General features: G+C 40.9%; 1 protein-coding gene across 1 annotated transcript in view; it reads right to left on the bottom strand.

Moving 5' to 3' along the window:
* Positions 1-17,989, bottom strand: part of gli2a (GLI family zinc finger 2a) — an 85,808-nt gene that overhangs the window by 52,147 nt on the left and 15,672 nt on the right. The window contains exon 2 of the mRNA XM_008286064.1: positions 14,489-14,628. Coding sequence (XP_008284286.1) covers positions 14,489-14,603 — 115 coding nt within the window. The 5' untranslated portion in view covers positions 14,604-14,628. The remainder of the gene's footprint in view (positions 1-14,488; positions 14,629-17,989) is intronic.

The raw sequence follows: 17,989 nt of genomic DNA on the forward strand, positions 1-17,989 counted from the left end.
AGAGAATGGATTACCAGTGTGTACCCACTTGCCCCCTCCCATCTCTCGAAACCAAGCAGTACTTTGCGTATCCTGCATATTTCAGGTAGCTCATGGCTTTTCCCCCCACCATCTTCCCCAAGACTGATAGCAAAACCTGCAGTCTGTGGTCCTTAGAGCAAACTATCCCAGCTGCATAGGAGGAACAGTATTCATCATACCTACCCATACACACTGCTGTACATATTGCTGTTTTCAGTGTAAGCCCACACACTAGTGGCATTGAGGCATGCATTCTTGAGATGTACCATGTCATGAAACACTACTGTCCTATTTATGTCTATCCAGCATCACTGCCTTTTGACACTTCAGAAAGCTGTGACTTTTCATATTCCCCCATGGAAAAGTGATCACTCTACTTCTTGTGTGGTGTTGTAAATGTCACAGTGGACGAGCAGAAGCATTTATTGGAGATACACGGAGCGACACTAAAATAACTTTTCATGGTAAAACAAATCCTACTAAAGAGAGGAGATACCATTTAAAAAGAGATTAGATTAGAAGTGTATTGTCCTCCCAAGGAAAGTCTTTTGTTTAAATGATAAATGCGACCTCCTGTCTGACAAGGACCTCTTATAGCCGTGTGAATTATGAATGTTTATTGGAACAAAGGCAGAAGTAGCATGAATCTGGTATAGCATTACTTTACCACCAGATACTATTTTTTCATTTCCTTCCAACATTCCACGTTGGTTCCTTTTAACCATGACTGCAGTCTTCCAAGAGCCTTAATCAAGTCGTCTCTGTGCGTAAATATAACCAAATCTTAAACAAGTCACAAAACAATTACACAAGTCTATCTGGTAACTAGGGTTACAACAGAGGTGTTTTGATTGCATTTCTTAGTTGTCCATCTCACGCGTCTGGGTGTATTTTAGAATTTCCGAAAATGCACAACTGATTTTTCATTGCAAATTTATAACACTCTCAGACTTGTGATGGACAGCTAAAGAAAAATGATCAATGGAGACATTTTAGAGGTTTTGCATTTTGTCATTCCACGCATTCTTCTACTTTGTCAAAACCACAGACTGTATATAATGACGGATGTAGCGCCATGACAACACAGATTGGTTTGTACACTGCCATTTTTAAAGACTCAGGTTAGAAATCTGGTTGTTGATTGAGAAGTTGCACATCAATCAGGTTGTCCTTCAGAAGGCATCTCCACCCTAATATACCTTGCTTTATTGGCTATTTTCCTCTAAATGGGAACATAATTTACAAAATGAACACTCACTAAATTCAAAAGAAACTAGATATTGAGACCCTAAACGCATCAGAAAAATGTATACTAAGGTAATATAACAAAGGAGAAGTACGGGTCATTTCTGAAACAATTAAACTAGTTTTTGTAATCACAGAAGTTACCGTTTGCTTGCTGTTGGAAAAAATTTACGCTTATGGCACGTCCGCGCTGGTTTTCTGTTCAGAAACGTAGGCCACATTCATTATTTCTATAGCAGTCAATGGTCAAAACTGGCCTCTGTAACACCCACTGTAACTCAGATATGGGTGTGTTATACTAGAAGCAGATGATGTAGCCTTTAGTCTGAGGCTTCAAGCAGATATGAGGAACAGGCAGCAAAGATCTGAGCTAACTTCTCTTTAACTCTACAACTCCAACTAAATTTTTTTCATTTTCAAATATGCAGTCTTCAGCCCCAACCTGCAACACCAAGTGACATTTCTTGCGGCAGTTTCTCAGATTTAGAACAGCTCCCCCTGGAGACTTACCAGGATTTATACAACTTGAATTGGTGGTTAAGAAAAGTCAAAAACCTTTGATTTTTTTTTTTTAAACTGTAAAGATGCTTCAGTTACAAGAGTAGAGGATCCGTGTGAATTTTACAGGTATCTACTCGGCCAATGTAAGTCTACAATGATGGAAAGACTAAGCAAGCCATGAACTGAGTGTTTTTCTGTACAAAGACTCTATTTAAAGCAAACTACTTTGCCACAGGGCCTATAGAAAGAGAGCTGTGTTTCTATAGTGCTAGCCCAACTCAAGCCATCGGATCTCCCCTCGTCAGACCGCCACTTGTCAGCTCCTATTAGGGCCAGTGGTTGCCTCTGCTTACATGTGGTACCCATCACCCCAGATCATGAGGTAGCGATCCAGTTTAGCTGCTACAGAGCCTGGCCTCCAGGGACGCTTGGTTCACTCAGTCCTGGGATCACCTCAGGTTATATGTGCCGTGTTATGACAGCCTAATGGTGCTAGTAACTGTGTGGCAGGAGAGTGAGGGAAGGGAGGAGAGGAACGTTAGAGTGGAAGAGAAAGACGCACGGATGCTTGTCAGAGCTTCAGCAATGATAAGCACGACAGAAACGTTGTGTTGCAATGGCATCTTATAAAGAAAGACATATGAACATTTTAAGGAAATTTTTTTTATGTAATCAAAACTTGGAATATTATGAATAAGAATATTTTAAAATGCAGTTAAGATTGGACAACAGAGGTTTTTAGACTTAGATGTTCATATAAATAAAAAGTCAATAACATTTTAATAGAGGTTAATGTTCACCAAAAGCTTTACAAAGGACAACATTTTTCCAGATGATATTTGTCATTTATTAGCCAACAGAACTCCCTGTTCCATCTCCCTGCATAGATTCTTACCAGTCCAGACAAGACCAACACAACTTGTTAGAAGTATTAGGTTACCAGTGTGTAAGAAAAGGTAACAACTTACCAGGAATTCAAGTATACTCTTTCACAAATGTAAAAAAAATATTTACAACAAGAAATAGTCAATAAATATTCATAAGAACTCTGGTTCTGTAAGCTGTTCTTTTTGCCGGTCCTTGTCTGAAGAGAGGTGAGTCACCCAAACTGAAAGCCTTCTATTATTGTTATTACTCCATCTGCCCTACGGCCAAGTTCTGGGGCAATTACACTGTCTCTGCAGCTATGACAAGCTGCCTGAGTAAAACATTAACCAAACAGTCTGTATAACACACACACACACACACACACACACATGGATATACGCTTAAGACTCATTTCACAAAATCACTAGCAATCTAGCATTGAGCTAAGTTACTGCACACCTGCAAAAACAGCTTTACAGCAGTTTCCTTTCCATGAGGTAGTCAGTATCCTCACAAGATGCTTTACAACACACTAAGAAAAGATTTCCTATAAACTGTTCTCTCACTATTTGGCACACGGATTCTATAAAATGTTACGTCATCTGGGACGGACCGGTGTCTACGTCTTTAATGGACAAGGGACAGCTTGACAAGTGTAAAGAATGTCATAATGATTTAAATTCCTTTGCTTTAAAGTAGGACAATATTTGTTTAACGGCTGTGCCTGATAATTACTTTAATTATCAGCTAATCTGCCAATTACTTTCCCGACTGGTCAGTTATTTGTGTGGCCTACACAAGTAGAAACGCTCATCAGAATTTTTTAGTGCTCAAGGTGACATGTTCTCCAAGGTGTCAACCAATGATATGAAATCTTAAAAAATGTTGTAAAAGATTAAGATCCCATAAGACTAAGAAAGCTGCAGGTCATTATAATGATGAAGCTGGAATAGGATGTTTTCTAAATGACATAGGTATTGATCACTCGTAAGAATATAGGTTCACTGACTGATTGATTTCCTGTCCTATTGTAATTCGAATAAACTTTCATTAACGTTTTTACACTTGTCACTTCAGGTTAAGCTGCATTTAAAATATATGTAAAAAGTAAACCATCAGCAGATTTCCTCAAGCTAAATACACAACTTAATGACGTGATGATGGATAGTTTTGCCATATCCATATATTTCACCCTATGCACTTTTTGGAACATTTATTACTTAGGTCAATATTTTCTCCTGACTGTCTTTATGGCTTACTGTGTAAGTACCCAGTCTGGATGTTAATTGCCTTGCTTGTCATTAAATAGCTTTTGCATTCAATGTTCCAAAAGCTGGGATCACTTTATGAGGTGATTGCCAGTCTGAAAGTGGTCAAAGGTTTCCCATGGGTTTGGCAGCCTGTGCCAACATTAACCCCCCTCACCCCACATTCTTTGGGCCGAGATTCCTGCAAACCTCCACCAATAGAGCTGGACTGGCCTGAAGGAAAGAAACATTACCTGGAGTGAGGTACATACTGGCAAACACCCAGATACCCCTTGAATACAAATGAACAGGCAAAGAAAAAGTGAGAAATCCAGATTGAGAGGAAGGTAAGAGAGGATCCAATACTCAGTGAGGCTTTCTGAGCCTTCACCCTCTGTCCGAGGCTTAGGGCTACTTCCTCCACTATAATTAAGGGGTTATCTCCCAGCACAATGGAGAAATTAAACTGTAAAACCTTGCAAGGCAAATTACAGCTTTTCCTGGGAGTTAGAGGAAGCGTCTTGATATGTAAACAATACCCCCTCTTCAGCTGAGTACTCTCTCTCTCTCTTCCTCTGTCACCCCACCTCCTCCCCCGTCTCCCTCTTTCTTCCGTGGGAATTTCAGATGAGCCAGATTCTCCCTAAGACTGCAACTCTGCTGAATAAAGAGGATTTACAGTACCTTTATTGCTCAAGCATCTCAAACCTGTTTTGCCAAAGCTAACACTCAGAGAATGTTCACTGCCCTCTTTAAAGACCATAAACACACATTCTTGCCACTACACACATTTTTACAATCTGAATTGAACTAGTTTTGCAACAAAACTGAAAATTGGGATTATTTATGACAAACAAATATGATTACAAAATTATTAGTATCTGTGGTCCAACAATGCGTTCATGAAAAAGGGATGTTTGTTGAATGCTGTGCATCTGGAAAGGGAATTCCTTGAGTGTGCCCAATGAAAAAGCTCTGTGCCACAAAAACATAGCACTGCCTTTTACCACGCTAGATAAACCCAGGTAAAAGTCTACATTTAATTATGAACTAGAAGGGAACTTGAAGAGCACAATTCATCTCCAAGGCCAATGCCGTACCTAGGAATTTTAGATAAAGTGATCCAGATCTGTTTCTTTCTCTATCTATGCTGTGTGTGCACACCAAGTTTCATGAAATCTGGCCCTAGTGTTGTTGTGTCCTGCTGACAGTCAAGCAGAGAAACAGCACTGAAATCAAAACTCTGCATTTATTGAGCCAGGACCACAGTTGCCCCCCTACATCAAATACAAATGCAGCTGCAGAGCACATGTATTATTACAGGGTACTACTGAAAAGGACATTATAGCACTGCAACGAATGATCATTTTCATTGCCGAGTTATCTATTCTGAAAAATGCTCATCTAACCAAGATCTCTTGATATTGCTGTTTTTGTCAGATTAACAGTTTAAAAACAAATAGTATTCAGTTTATAATGATAAAAAAAAGATGTGAATGAACAAATTCTCATATTTGAACAAGAACCAGATAATATTTAAGTATGCAATAATGGATGGTTTTCCTTTCAACTTAAGTATGCAGTGCAGAGATAATTCTACTATCTCTTTGCCAAACTAATTTTACAAATCATTGTGCAAGTACAAGGTAGTAAGATGAAGGTGGTCAAGCAGACAAACAGTCTGTTCACAGTACTATGCACGTCAGATCCATGTCTGTCATGAACATGTCTGTATTCGCTGCTGTCAGGGAATGACCCCACTTCACTTTGAAGCCCAAGCCAGGAATTCTCAGGCTTAGCTAACATTGGGGAAATCACCTGGCAAACAAAACACAACAGGCTTACACGCTATACTAACACACACAGGCCTTCATTCAACAAACCCTTTTCATTCGTAGACTGTTTATTAGACCGCCGCCTCCTTCCTCTTACGTAATGACGCTAAAGCACAGCGGTGAATCTTGTTTCAGTGAGCACAAAATGAGGAATGTAAATATGTCTTTAAAGAAGATGACTTTAACTCAGCAGTTATTAATGTTTATTTGATAGAAATGAGTTTGTGGGTATTTTCATTGTAGTATCAGTGCAGAAATGGATGATTGATTTTGAACCCTGGAAGCTGGAAAAGTAAGACTTGTCTAATTCGCCTTTCTTCTGGCAATTGGAACAAAATATCTCGTGGCTTATGTTGCCCAGAGACAAAGGTTCTTTTCTCCACTTACTTGTGTTCACATCTCCCTTAAAAAAATGTTTTATCTTTAGCTCAGATCATACGTTTCCTTTGCAATAAACGGCTTTATCATCTGGAGGGTCACAGGGTCTGGAGCCTATCCAAATTGAAATACAGTATAGTAAAGGCGGGGTACACTCTGGACTGGTCACCAGTCCAACACAGGGTCAACCCTTCGCAATGTTCATCATTTAGTTCCTTAGCCTTTCCCTGAGTTTTGACAAATGTTGTGCACACCGTAGTCATTTGTAGTGTATTCACACATACAAAAAATATGGTCACAATGTGACTTTATTCAACTATGTTTTATTATGGTGCAAAATCTACTTTGCTGTAAGCAGAAAGCAGAACTGTTGAGCACTGGATAACAAACCAAAGGGCAAATGTTTGGTTGTTTGGGTATGCTGAAATGAGCAGAATTTAAGACTTAAATCTCAGACATCCTGTTTCTAGAAACAGAGCGAATGCCAAAAAAAAAAAAAAACAACCCAAAAAACCCCAACAACTCCCCTGTCCACCCCAGCCAGAAATACTACTCAATCATCTGTTGCTACCCAGCTGTTACAGAACGACTGTCTTTATGCCTGCATATTTCCTGCAGCTGTATGATGAATGACATTACAAATCAGTTTTCCATATGGCAGCATTTTGTTTGCTTTTTTATTTTTTTTGGTGGGGGAGGGGGGGGGGACCATGACAACCATAAAGGGGCCTTATGACAGGCTTTGCTGTGATTACAGAGCAGTGTAACTAATAGTAGCGCAGTCCTAAAGCACTTTCTCACAAAGAATAAGACACTGTGGCAAATGGATACTCATGGCTGGCAGAAAATCTCACAAAATGATGGCTTTTTAAACCCCAAACTAAAGAACGTTATACCATGAACTGTGTAGAAAAACCAGCTTCTGACTGGAACTTTTTTTTGTATTTGATTCTACTCTAAATATATAGCTATTTCCGAGCTTTAAAGTATATAATGATACCGCTAAAGCTCAGTAATTAATTTATTGCTTCAAAACAATATACGTCGACTGTATACAAAAGATGGACATAGCCACTATGACATGACCCATTAGTTACTCGTCTGTCATTTTGAAGTTTGGCACTTTGGCCCTTGCCATGTTCGTCCTTTGAAATTGGGCATGACAAGCGAGGGATGGATCTGAATGAGAACTTGAGGACACTGTGCATGCCTATACAGTAGCAAATTGTGAATCACAAGGTAGCCATAACTACCAATTGAGACCATAAACATGATAGGAATATGTTTACAGAGGTAACCAATTAAGTGGGAAGTTGGGTCATTTCCTCATAGATTTCTAAACAATTAAGCTTCTTTTTGCAACCAGGGGAGTTGTCCGCTGCTGGCTTTAAAGAGAATGCACATGGCTACCCAGAGTCTACATCTATCTATATTGTCTACTTCTGTCTAGTGTGCCAGCTGGTTGCCTGACGATCTCATCGTAACGATAAAGACCTCTGCTAGGTCAGTGTTATGCTTTCCGCATACACCAGTACATAAGACCATATGGTGTAGATATTGTCATCTTCCCTCTGTACACATCCACTGCAGCCCAAGATTTGAGGACAGTCCAGGTGGCAACTACAATCAACAGTGCGCATGGTCTGCAGTAGTAAGTATGTCATGAATATGTAGATACAACTTATTGTGAATGCATGTAATGGTGTTTTCAATGGAGGCTGCAGTGGACTAGAACAGGAGTGCAAAAATAACAACTACATGTTTGTGGGTATTTGCAGCTGCCCATGTGCACTTCAGTAAGGGAGTATAATCAAGGCGCAAGTCACTGCAACTGGCTGCCAGGAAATACTTACAGCTCTGCCTAAAACCATATATTGTTGTTTTAACATAGTTACATTTCTAAGTGTCCCTTGAAATGATGAGCACAGCCATTCTAACTATTTTGCTATGCTTTCAATCTCTGTGCTAAACTTAGCTAATAACTCATGGCTTATGAAGCTCAAATTAGAATAATATGAATCTTTTAATCAGTTTTGTGATTGTTTTGTCGCACATATTATCCCTAGTCATTAACTTGATACAAGCCCCTAAATGTAATGAAATTCGAGCCAGAATGCCAAATAAGATTTTCAATTGAAACTGCAGGAAATGGGATATGTGACATTTGTCTGGAAGCATTTCAGTTTTGTCTTTCTGATCCTATGTCGGTATGAGAGCCAGTGAACTGTGGGCAGAGACAGCTTTTGTTTGTTATACCCGTTTCCACTATTGACCCAGACAGCCCCATCTGATTATTTTGCTGGTTGCATGGTTTACTGCAGCTCATCTGTGTCCTGTCTCTGGAATGAGGCCACAGGGGATGGTCAGTGCTGTGGCCGCACGCTCCTCCTGGAGAAAGGTTCACCCTCCTGGGGATGTGACCATGAAAAAGTATTGCAAAAGTTTATTTTGTCATAAATGTTTAAAGAATTCCTCCGCCTCCGCTGCAAACCCAGCTGCTGACTGGGCAGGATGATTCGGTATTGTTTCTGGCTGTGACCCTTTTATTTAAAAATTTGAACTCACAGGCTGGCAGCAGATATGTACAACAAGCCTGGCTCGATGTGACTGTGCCCCAGAGCTCGGGGTGATTGGGCTACTTGCTAAATGCTACCTGTGGTGGGAGGCATCAGCACTGAAACCTTAGATCTGTAATTACAAGAAGCAGCGGCTCCCTCAGGAGAAATTTCACTGATGGCAAAAATCAATTTTGTTCTCTTGCTTTCCTGGGTGACGACAGCACAGTTACACCACGTATTAATTGTAAGGACACTGTTTCTCCAGTGACTTACTCAGGCTTCCACACACCCTACCTGTAAGGGGTGTTTACAGCAGTAGTCAAGGACATTTTTTATTTTTTTTTTTAAATGTGCTGACATTCTACAGAGGAATGTGTTTGAGCCACACTTTCGAGGTGTATATTCTCTTATACATTCTCAGCTGATGCCTGAGTAACTGCAGACATGCATGTCTCATCATGGGTGAGTGGACTTCCTCCATGCAGCACTGCGATTGATTCTTTCCTCCAGCAGTGTTTCTAGGAGGGCAGATCACAGCTGTGTGTGCAGGCGAGGGGGGGGTTGGTTGTGGGGGGACGACAAGAACCGGAAGACCCTGACCACAGACTGTCCGCCTCGAGACCAACTCAGCCATAGGAACCGGGCCTGTTTATATAAGCGCCTCCCGCCCGTGTTTACAGCTAGCACACATTTTTGTTTTACCACGTCTAAACTTCTCGGACGTTTATTTTACTTCACTTGAACTGTGAGTGTTAGGGCTACATTAACAGATGAAAGTGGCCGAGGCTGGCAGACTGTGAGCTCTAATCTAAAGTGTACCAAGGGTTGCACTGGGTCAGAGAGACTGAGAATTCACTGCATACAAATACACAGGCATGGACTTTCAACAAGTTCTTTGATAACATTCAACATCTTCCTGTCAAAAGAAAGTGGTTGCCTGAGGCGACACCTTAGAGAAGAGGAGAGAGCTAGGCACCTTATTGGGCTGATTCCCATCAGTCCAACAAACAAAACAGACAGGAAGTGTCTTTGAGGCAGGGGCATGGATTACACTCCGCATGCTGGGAAGGAGCTTTCTGTTTAAGAGAGGATGAAACACAAAAAGAAAAAGGGAAGTACAAGTAATGGAGAACTGAGAGATTTGAGGGATAGGGAGAGAAAGCTGGTTGACAGGGTGTTGGCTAATCCCCTAAAGCATCCATATATTGCCTCCACCTCCTCTTCCACTGCTTGTAAATGGCGAGGAATGTAACATGTTGTCTTTGGGCCCTGTGCATGTAGACGCCTCTGGTACAGAGAGATTTATATTCTCAGACATTGCCCAAAGCATACCACGTTGCTTTTTTAATTTTGGAGGCTTTGAAGCAGAGGCGGAGCATTCCAAAGAAACAACCAATATCAGAATTGTCCTCTCATTTGAGCCTGATTTATGTTTCCTAACCACATTAGAGACCTGCCATTGGCTGTCAGCTCTCATTGAATCAACATACAATAGAAACTGGCTCAGAAAATATACATAGTTTGAAGACTGGGCTGCTTAATATTTAGCTTTATGATGATCTTCTAAGCAATCATTAAAATATTTTTCAAAAGAAGAAAGACAAGTCTGTATATTACTTTCAACTTTTTAAAAAATTCTTCTGAACTCTGTGGTTGGATTCAGCAGGGGCTTTATTTGCTATCTTATGTACTTTAAGTACACACAAAAAAGAATCTAGGGAACTTATTCATAATTCACTTTTACATAAAATGTAGAAAATAATGATTATACATCTATATATGGCCTGTTAAGCTGCAAACCCCTGTGACCAGCTGATACCAGCCTCTGGAGGAGAGGCACATCGCTTCCTATTTCCTTCTCTTAGTATGTAGGCCGTGCTGTGATGAGAACTGCTTGTAACGAGTGATGATAAAGGCGGCAACTTCAGCAAGTGCTCAAGGATCAAAAACCTGTGCAATCAGCATATGAAAAAAACAAGGAAAAACAAGATGTCCCCCTTCTGCTTTCACTTAGCATATCTAATCTTTAAATTCTTGGCCAGCCAGTGCCTCAAAGTGAAACACTGGATAAGACAGAGACAAACACTGACAAAGAGAGAGATGTGAGGATGAAGCATGGAAGCAGGGCACAGGGGTGACTTGGAAAGAAGGTAGACTGTTAACAAAGACACACATTAAATAATTTAGACACCAATCTCTATAAGGCAGACTGCATTAAACTATGCTGGCTGGTGGGAAGATGTGAATATGTATATCAATGAATGTGAATTTGGATTTGAATTGTCCAGTACTAGCTTGAGGGACATACGGGAGATATCAGACAGAAAATGTAATCAGGTGTAAACTGACTCTGCAGATGACGAAGCTATATGTTGGCAAATAGAAAACCATAAATTGAAAGTCATTCCGGGACAGAAACAATATCGGTCTGTCTTGAAGTCATTCTTTAAGGACAGCAGTGAGTTCCTGATAGTACGCTGCTATAGACCCTGACAGGAAAATAAACAACACTGGGACTTGGTCAATAGGCCTTCCTGTAAGCTTGTTGCTTGTAGGTCTTCTCAAGTATCAGAAAAAGCATTATTGATATCCTCCTCCAAAATGTTACTGTAGATGACACTTGATAGAGCTAATTCTCTCTCAGCACCAGGGATAGGAATATATACTTTGTGCAGTTAAAAATGAAATCACTGACATGTTTGTTGGTTTTAGGAGACAGGGAAGTTGTTTCTTGTACGTACAGTCATGTAACTTGATCTACAACGCTTCTTTAAATTGGGAGAATAACATAAAGTTGCTTTGTCCAGCACACTAAACTTTCCTTGGTCAAATAATAATTCACTTATCCAGATGCTGCATAGAAGCAGGAGCATTGTAAAGAAGGGCACTTTTCTTTTTCTGAGTACAATACTTTAGCCATCAGGAGACGAATTCTCTGAGTCTTTTAACTAAGGTGGAGGGCCAAAGAGTTAAACCCAAAGGGGGCACAGGGGTCTGGCATGAATGCAGTCATGCCTGCATAACCTCAGCCACTGAGCTCCCCCATCCCCTCCTCCACCTCTTAGCCGGTCGGTGGAACCACAACAGCGTAAGAGCCTCATTTAGGAGCATAGAAAGAAAGGCAGAAATCTCTTTCTCAGGAAGATTAGTGGCTGTCCCTTTGGAGTAGGCCTGTGGATGGGGGCGGATAGGGGGAGGGGGATGTCTATTTTTCTCTGGGACATTTTTCTTTGCCAGTGGGGCCCATGACCCACTCCAGAGCACCTTCCCGAGAAAGGCCCTGTGGCCAGTGCAGAGACCTGGTGGAGACCCTTCAGCTCCAACTCAGACTTATCCACGATGACCATGATTAACATCCAGCTCCTTATCGCCAATCTGTGCTCTTCTCCCAGAAAGACTAATTATACTACACTTCTCTTCTTCATCCATCTATGCTACAATGACCATTTCGAGTCTGACTAGTAAGACGTGATCCATTTTCATGAGGAAAGACTGGAGGAGGGGTGATTTAATGTTGTATTCTTATTTAGAGACAGTAAGTGTTGACAAAGGTGAGGACATTTTTCACCCTCCTTAGATACATCGAGGCTGTGAATAACTATCTGTGGACAATGTGTTTTTTATGCTTAAGAACATCGATCTTTGCCCAGACTTCGCAAACCATGGCCAAATTCTTAGAAGGATGAATATAACACACTGGTTAGGTAGAAATAAAAATAATCACTGTTACCGAGCTTGTCTGCTCCACTGGCCTCGTACAGTCAACACCAAAGTGAGCGATGATGGAAAAATTCTCTTTGGCAAACTTTCGCAAAATATAATAAGGGCTGTAAAACAAGTGTGTCAGATCTGTGTATATAACAGTCGCTCTTCTTCAGCTGAGGCAGAGGAAAGCAGGAAAACACCGCACATCTGAGCGCCTGTACACAAGCCGTTGGTGTGAAGTAGGGATGAGGGGGTTGCATCAATCACAGGTATTCCTTTGAAATCATGAGATGTTTTACAGTCCTGGAAGCGGGCACCTAATCTGAACACATGTTACTCTGACATGGTAAAGCACAAGCCAACACAGACTCGTAAATCCCGGGGGCTGGGAGTCAGGTTGCAAGGGCCAAGCTTGTGGAAGCACGCCTTGTAGCAAGACAGATGCAGGCTGTCACACTAAATGTGGGTGCCCATTTAAAACCATTTACAAGGCCTCGAGAAACAAGCCTGATTCCTATCATATGGACTGAACCCGACTTGGGCTTTTGTGCCAGCATCCCTGCTTGTATACTCTATTCTCTTCTTCCTCTTGGACTCTGACACACACTCTTCATTAGAAATCAGACACACTTCCATCATGTTTCCATTCACAGACACAGACAAGTTCAACAGGGCAAGGCATGTCTCCATGAAACACAAGCAAAGTGAGCTCTCATGAAATGAGTTATGAGATTCGTGACCAGCTGACACAATGGATCATGGTGAACAAGATGTTCTCAGGATGTTTCTCCTCAAGTTACACTATTGTATTGTGCGGTTATCTTTCCAAGCTTAAACATCATAATGTAGTCTGGACGGCCGGGAGTACTTTACAATTCTATTTCAAACACAAGTAAGCAGAATAAATGAGGACCTTTCAGTAAACAAGTTTGTGACATCTCACAAAGCTACTTGATTTATTCACATTTGTCCCACATTTTGGTTCACACATGCATGCTAATTTAAGAGATAAAAAGAATTAAAACAGTAAAATTATCTAACGACATACTAATGTCCTACTTTTACTGTTCCCTTGTGAGAAAAAGTGAGCTTTGTGATGGCAGGCCACCAGGCCCTTCATTAAACTGTAAAACAACTTGAATGATACGTTCCTGCATTGGCCCCTCACTTGATGCCAGTATGTCTTCCTGAGGGGTTTCAGTGTCCACCAGCCGACTCCACCAGCAGGCGTTAAGAATTTATAACACTGGTACCTCAGAAACCCCAACATGGTCCTCCAACCTCGTTGTGAGGAGTTTTCATCACACATTCACTAATGAAAACATGAGCTCTCATCTTTTAATTATGACTCCTTTATAGAGGGAATCTTGCACACCCTGCACCCTCAGTGTTACCTCACGAGCACAAATAACCCCTTAAGAGTGCAGACTACTGTCAGTGTGGCAAGGTTATGAGAATTCAAACCTTACAGCCTACATGATACACAATGGTCATAACTGTGTAAATGACTGAATAATTCATGCAAATGCAATATTTTCTTTTACTGGTTTGAAAAACTTGTGGCCCTCTTTGTGGAGGTGCCAGGGAGGACACACTGAATCGCCCTAGTTTCTCACCACGCATCCCTAAACAATTAATGCTCATGGCTCCTCTCGTGGCAGGCCACCAACCCCATCATTAAGCAGAAATAGCGCTAACGCCACAATGTCATACGACATCTTGTTAGCATTTCAAAGGTGCTTCCCTCCTCCCAGCCTTTATCTGAGGCCTCTGATTCACCATGTCGTCCACTGTAATGCCAGCCGTTTTTAGTAATTCATGAAATTTACACTCGGGAGGTGAGAACAAGGTCTTTCGACCTCATTATAACATTTTTTCATCACCAATTCTCTGACATCTCTGAAACATGCAGCCCTCATCTCTGGGTCTAATTTTTTTTATGTGCCACCCAGCTACTTATGTGAGTAGCCATAACTTTTCAGTTCATTGCACTGCAGGGTGCATAATCCTACAGAAGAACTTCCATATACAAGTGTTCTATATTACACTAATGTTTGAAAAGAACAGAGCTAATGGGCTTCCAGTTTCTCACCAAATCATTTTGAAAAAAACATAAGGAAAAGAGCTGTACCTCTGGTCAGTGTGGTGGGTGAAGGCTTCTTTGGGAGTTCTGAGAAGCTGCTTCCATCCAGACCAGCACCCTTACACTCCTTCTTGTCAGTGGCTGTTGGAGCTGAAGTTTCCATGCTGCTCTTCAATTTCTGTCACAACCTGAGGAGGCAAGAAAGACCTTAATATGAGGTCAAATATCTGGTGCAGGAAAACCACATGTGATGTAGGGAATAATAATACATTTTACTTTTACTCCATAATAGCTGTTTGTTGGAAGCAAGCAGAGAAAGCAATTGAGAGCAAAAACTGTGATATTTAAAATGAATCCACAAGAAGGAGCACCTAAAGAGAGCCAAAGATGTTCTGTGCCATCAGTTTAAAAAAAGAAGTACTCATTTAAAATCATAATAACATTAGTAATAACACAGACTCTTGAAAAACCAGCCTTGGACATAACCTTAGTCAACAATGTGTTGTGCAGTTTACATAATTTCTAATGGTGACGTTTTATAATAGCAACCTAATACTGTTGTTAATTCACAAAAGCTAGTTGGCTGGCCAAAAATGGCATCAATAACAGCACAGACAGGACCCAAACAGTGTTGAGACTTGTGACTTAAAAACAACATCAGCCTCAGTGGTTATTATGGGTATGGAATAAACTATGTTACAGTGGCACAAAGAAGCACACTGACATGTCAATAAAGCTCCATAGAGTTTTTTTTTTTTTAACTCCTTGTTGCTATCATGAAGGTTTAACTATCCACTTACAAGTGCTGTAGTACGCACTCTCTTATCTTAGAATTGGAGTCACGAACCCTAGGAACATGTTTCACTTACAGAAGGAAAACAGCGGCTAGCGTTGGGAAATAAAGCTCTCTCTCTGGGAAAAAAATTAATAAATAATAAAAAAAAAAAAACAGATATGGAAAAAAAAAATATGGCAGAGCTTTGTAGACAGAACACTGCATATTTTAACGATTAAACTCAGCTCTCACCCTAACATTGTGGTAAAAGACTGAATTATTCTTATTCCTATTACTATTAATATAAATAATAATAATTTCTATCTTCATACATTTCTCATTTATTTTCTCATTAAATCTGAATATGTAAATCTATTTTTAAGCACTATTATTTTTTGTTAGATAACAGACAGATAATAGGAAGCAAATGTACTTACAAAAATTGAGTTTGCATTGCATTTTCTCCATAGGTGTGTATGTTTTTATTCTGTCAGTGTAACTAATGTCTGGTCAGGCCCGAACACACAGTTTTCTCAGTTTGATGTAATGAGTTCATAGTGCCCCCTCTGTTCCAATTGTAAATGTGAGTGGCCCTTAGCGCTGAGGTTTTAGCCACACACACTGTGTCAATACCTCCTCATGTCTGTGTGAAAGGCCTGATGACTTGGCAACATGCCACTTGTTTGACTTGGTGGGACCTACAAGATCGTCCTCTGCTGAGAGCAAATAAGTCATTCCACACTCTCTGGTTAGCTTGTGGTCATTGCTTTTCCACCTGCTTTCAGACACGGGTGAGAAAACGTCGTGTGTGCTTTGACAGAATGCTGAAATGACATTACTGCAAGACTGAACAACTGGATGTAATCGGGGGGGTGGATTCATATTTCACAGACGCGAGAAAAAGTAAATCTTTTCATGTAGGGTCTGCAGGTTTGAAAAATTCACATTTTTTTAACAAAAACAATGAACGCTTTGGGGCGTCCAAATGAAGAACTTTGGTTCCTGTAGGTTCCTCACACCTGTTTGCAGCTACGGCAAGTCAGTCGACTAACACATTACACAAACATGGCTAAGAAATTATTTTCCTCTTGTCTTAGGAACTGAATGTGTTTATGACTTGACTTGTACCCACAGGACACAAATAACACCCTGAAACAGCAATCAGGAAATTAATTTTTGACTTGAGTCATGAAAACACATGTGATTTTTGGCTGCAACAAAGACCAGGAAATGCGAAGGGATCAAATAAAAACATATTAAAAATACTGTAAATGTGAATATTGTGAAACGAAATACACAATTAGGAATGCTGAGAACGATATTGTCAGTAAAGGAAAACATAATTGTTTAGTGGTTACTGCTAGCTGAATGTGTGAAGTGCTGTTTCTGGTTTCATGTGGATTTCCAACATGTCATCCTTTATTGCGAGGTGTGTGTACTAGCAACCATGTCTGTGACCCTTTGGAGGTGCCAGTCGCCTGTCACCAAGCCAATGTAAGCCGATTAGAGGTGGGCGACTAACAGGTTTAGGCTGCATCTGTTTCTTTTTTCTCTGCTGCCAAAACGCACCCGAGCTAGCCAGTGAGCTGTCTTGTCTTGAAGAACTCCGTCACTCTGACATCACCTTAGTGATAGAATTTAATTTGCTCTTTCATGAGCCTTTATCGTATTCAGACTTGGCCAGAAAGCCGGCTCTTTTTGGTGGCGAACCCTCTTGGCTCAGATAAGATGTGCCCATGAACACAGCAGTGCTCGCAGCAACAGTGTTTGCCTTTCAAGCAGCCTGCCCCTTAAAAATCCTCCCCTTAACATCCCCATCTGATGAACATCTGGCATTGCATTAATAGCTGTTTCCATGCTTTAACAGCATGCCAACTATTTGTTTTCCAATAGCCTCTGAACCTTGAGCCAATATTCTGATGAAGAGAGCTTTGGGTTCAAGCACCTGTAAAGGTCATTTACCTAAGAATAAGAATGAAAAAGAATAGCAGGTGTAGTCAAGTGGACTACAAACAGTGTAACTCAAATTTCAGTATATCTTTCTTAAAAGTGTCCCCAACTTCACCCTCAACCCCTCCCATCCACTGCCTTCCCTAATTCAGTGGAGCTGTTACATTACTCCCCTCCTCCTTACCCAATGTTTCCCTACAGGCTAGACCCGCGTTGCCCCCGATGACAGGGAAGCCCAGCTCTGACGGGCTAGTACAGGTGTCAGGAACCAAGCGGACAGATGGCAGGGGCCAAAGGCGAACAAACAACAAGGGTGCACTTCTTTTCTCATCTTCTGGTTGGCTGGGCAGCCCGTTGCGACACGAACAGGATAAGGGTCTCCTTACCCCACCCTCTGGTGCCATGTGACCACAGGCTGGGAGACTTCAGAGAGCAGAGCAGGATTACCTCTACTTAAAACAGACACCTAACTCTTGACCAACCAATGTTTTCTCATTTTACAAACAAATTTAATATGTCGTCAAGTATTTTATGTTACTGATATATCACTTTCTGTACCATGTCATGAGCTACAACATCAAAACTTTTACACCTGGTATGTAAAAGACCTGTCATGTGAAGAAAAACTCAAGTTTTGAAACGAATGGGTGCCTTATCATTGGCTTCAGATTATCAAGTGATTTCTGGGAAGAGCAGAGCAAACACACCACAGCAATGACTGTCTAGCAGCAAAATCCATAAAAGAGAATTGTGCAGATTACTGCTTTAAATGATTTATTTAGTTCATTTGAATGCAGAGCTGCTTTTTTTTGCGCGGGTAAGGC

This window comes from Stegastes partitus, unplaced genomic scaffold, assembly GCF_000690725.1.
Source record: "Stegastes partitus isolate 25-593 unplaced genomic scaffold, Stegastes_partitus-1.0.2 Scaffold429, whole genome shotgun sequence".
NCBI lineage: Eukaryota > Metazoa > Chordata > Actinopteri > Pomacentridae > Stegastes > Stegastes partitus.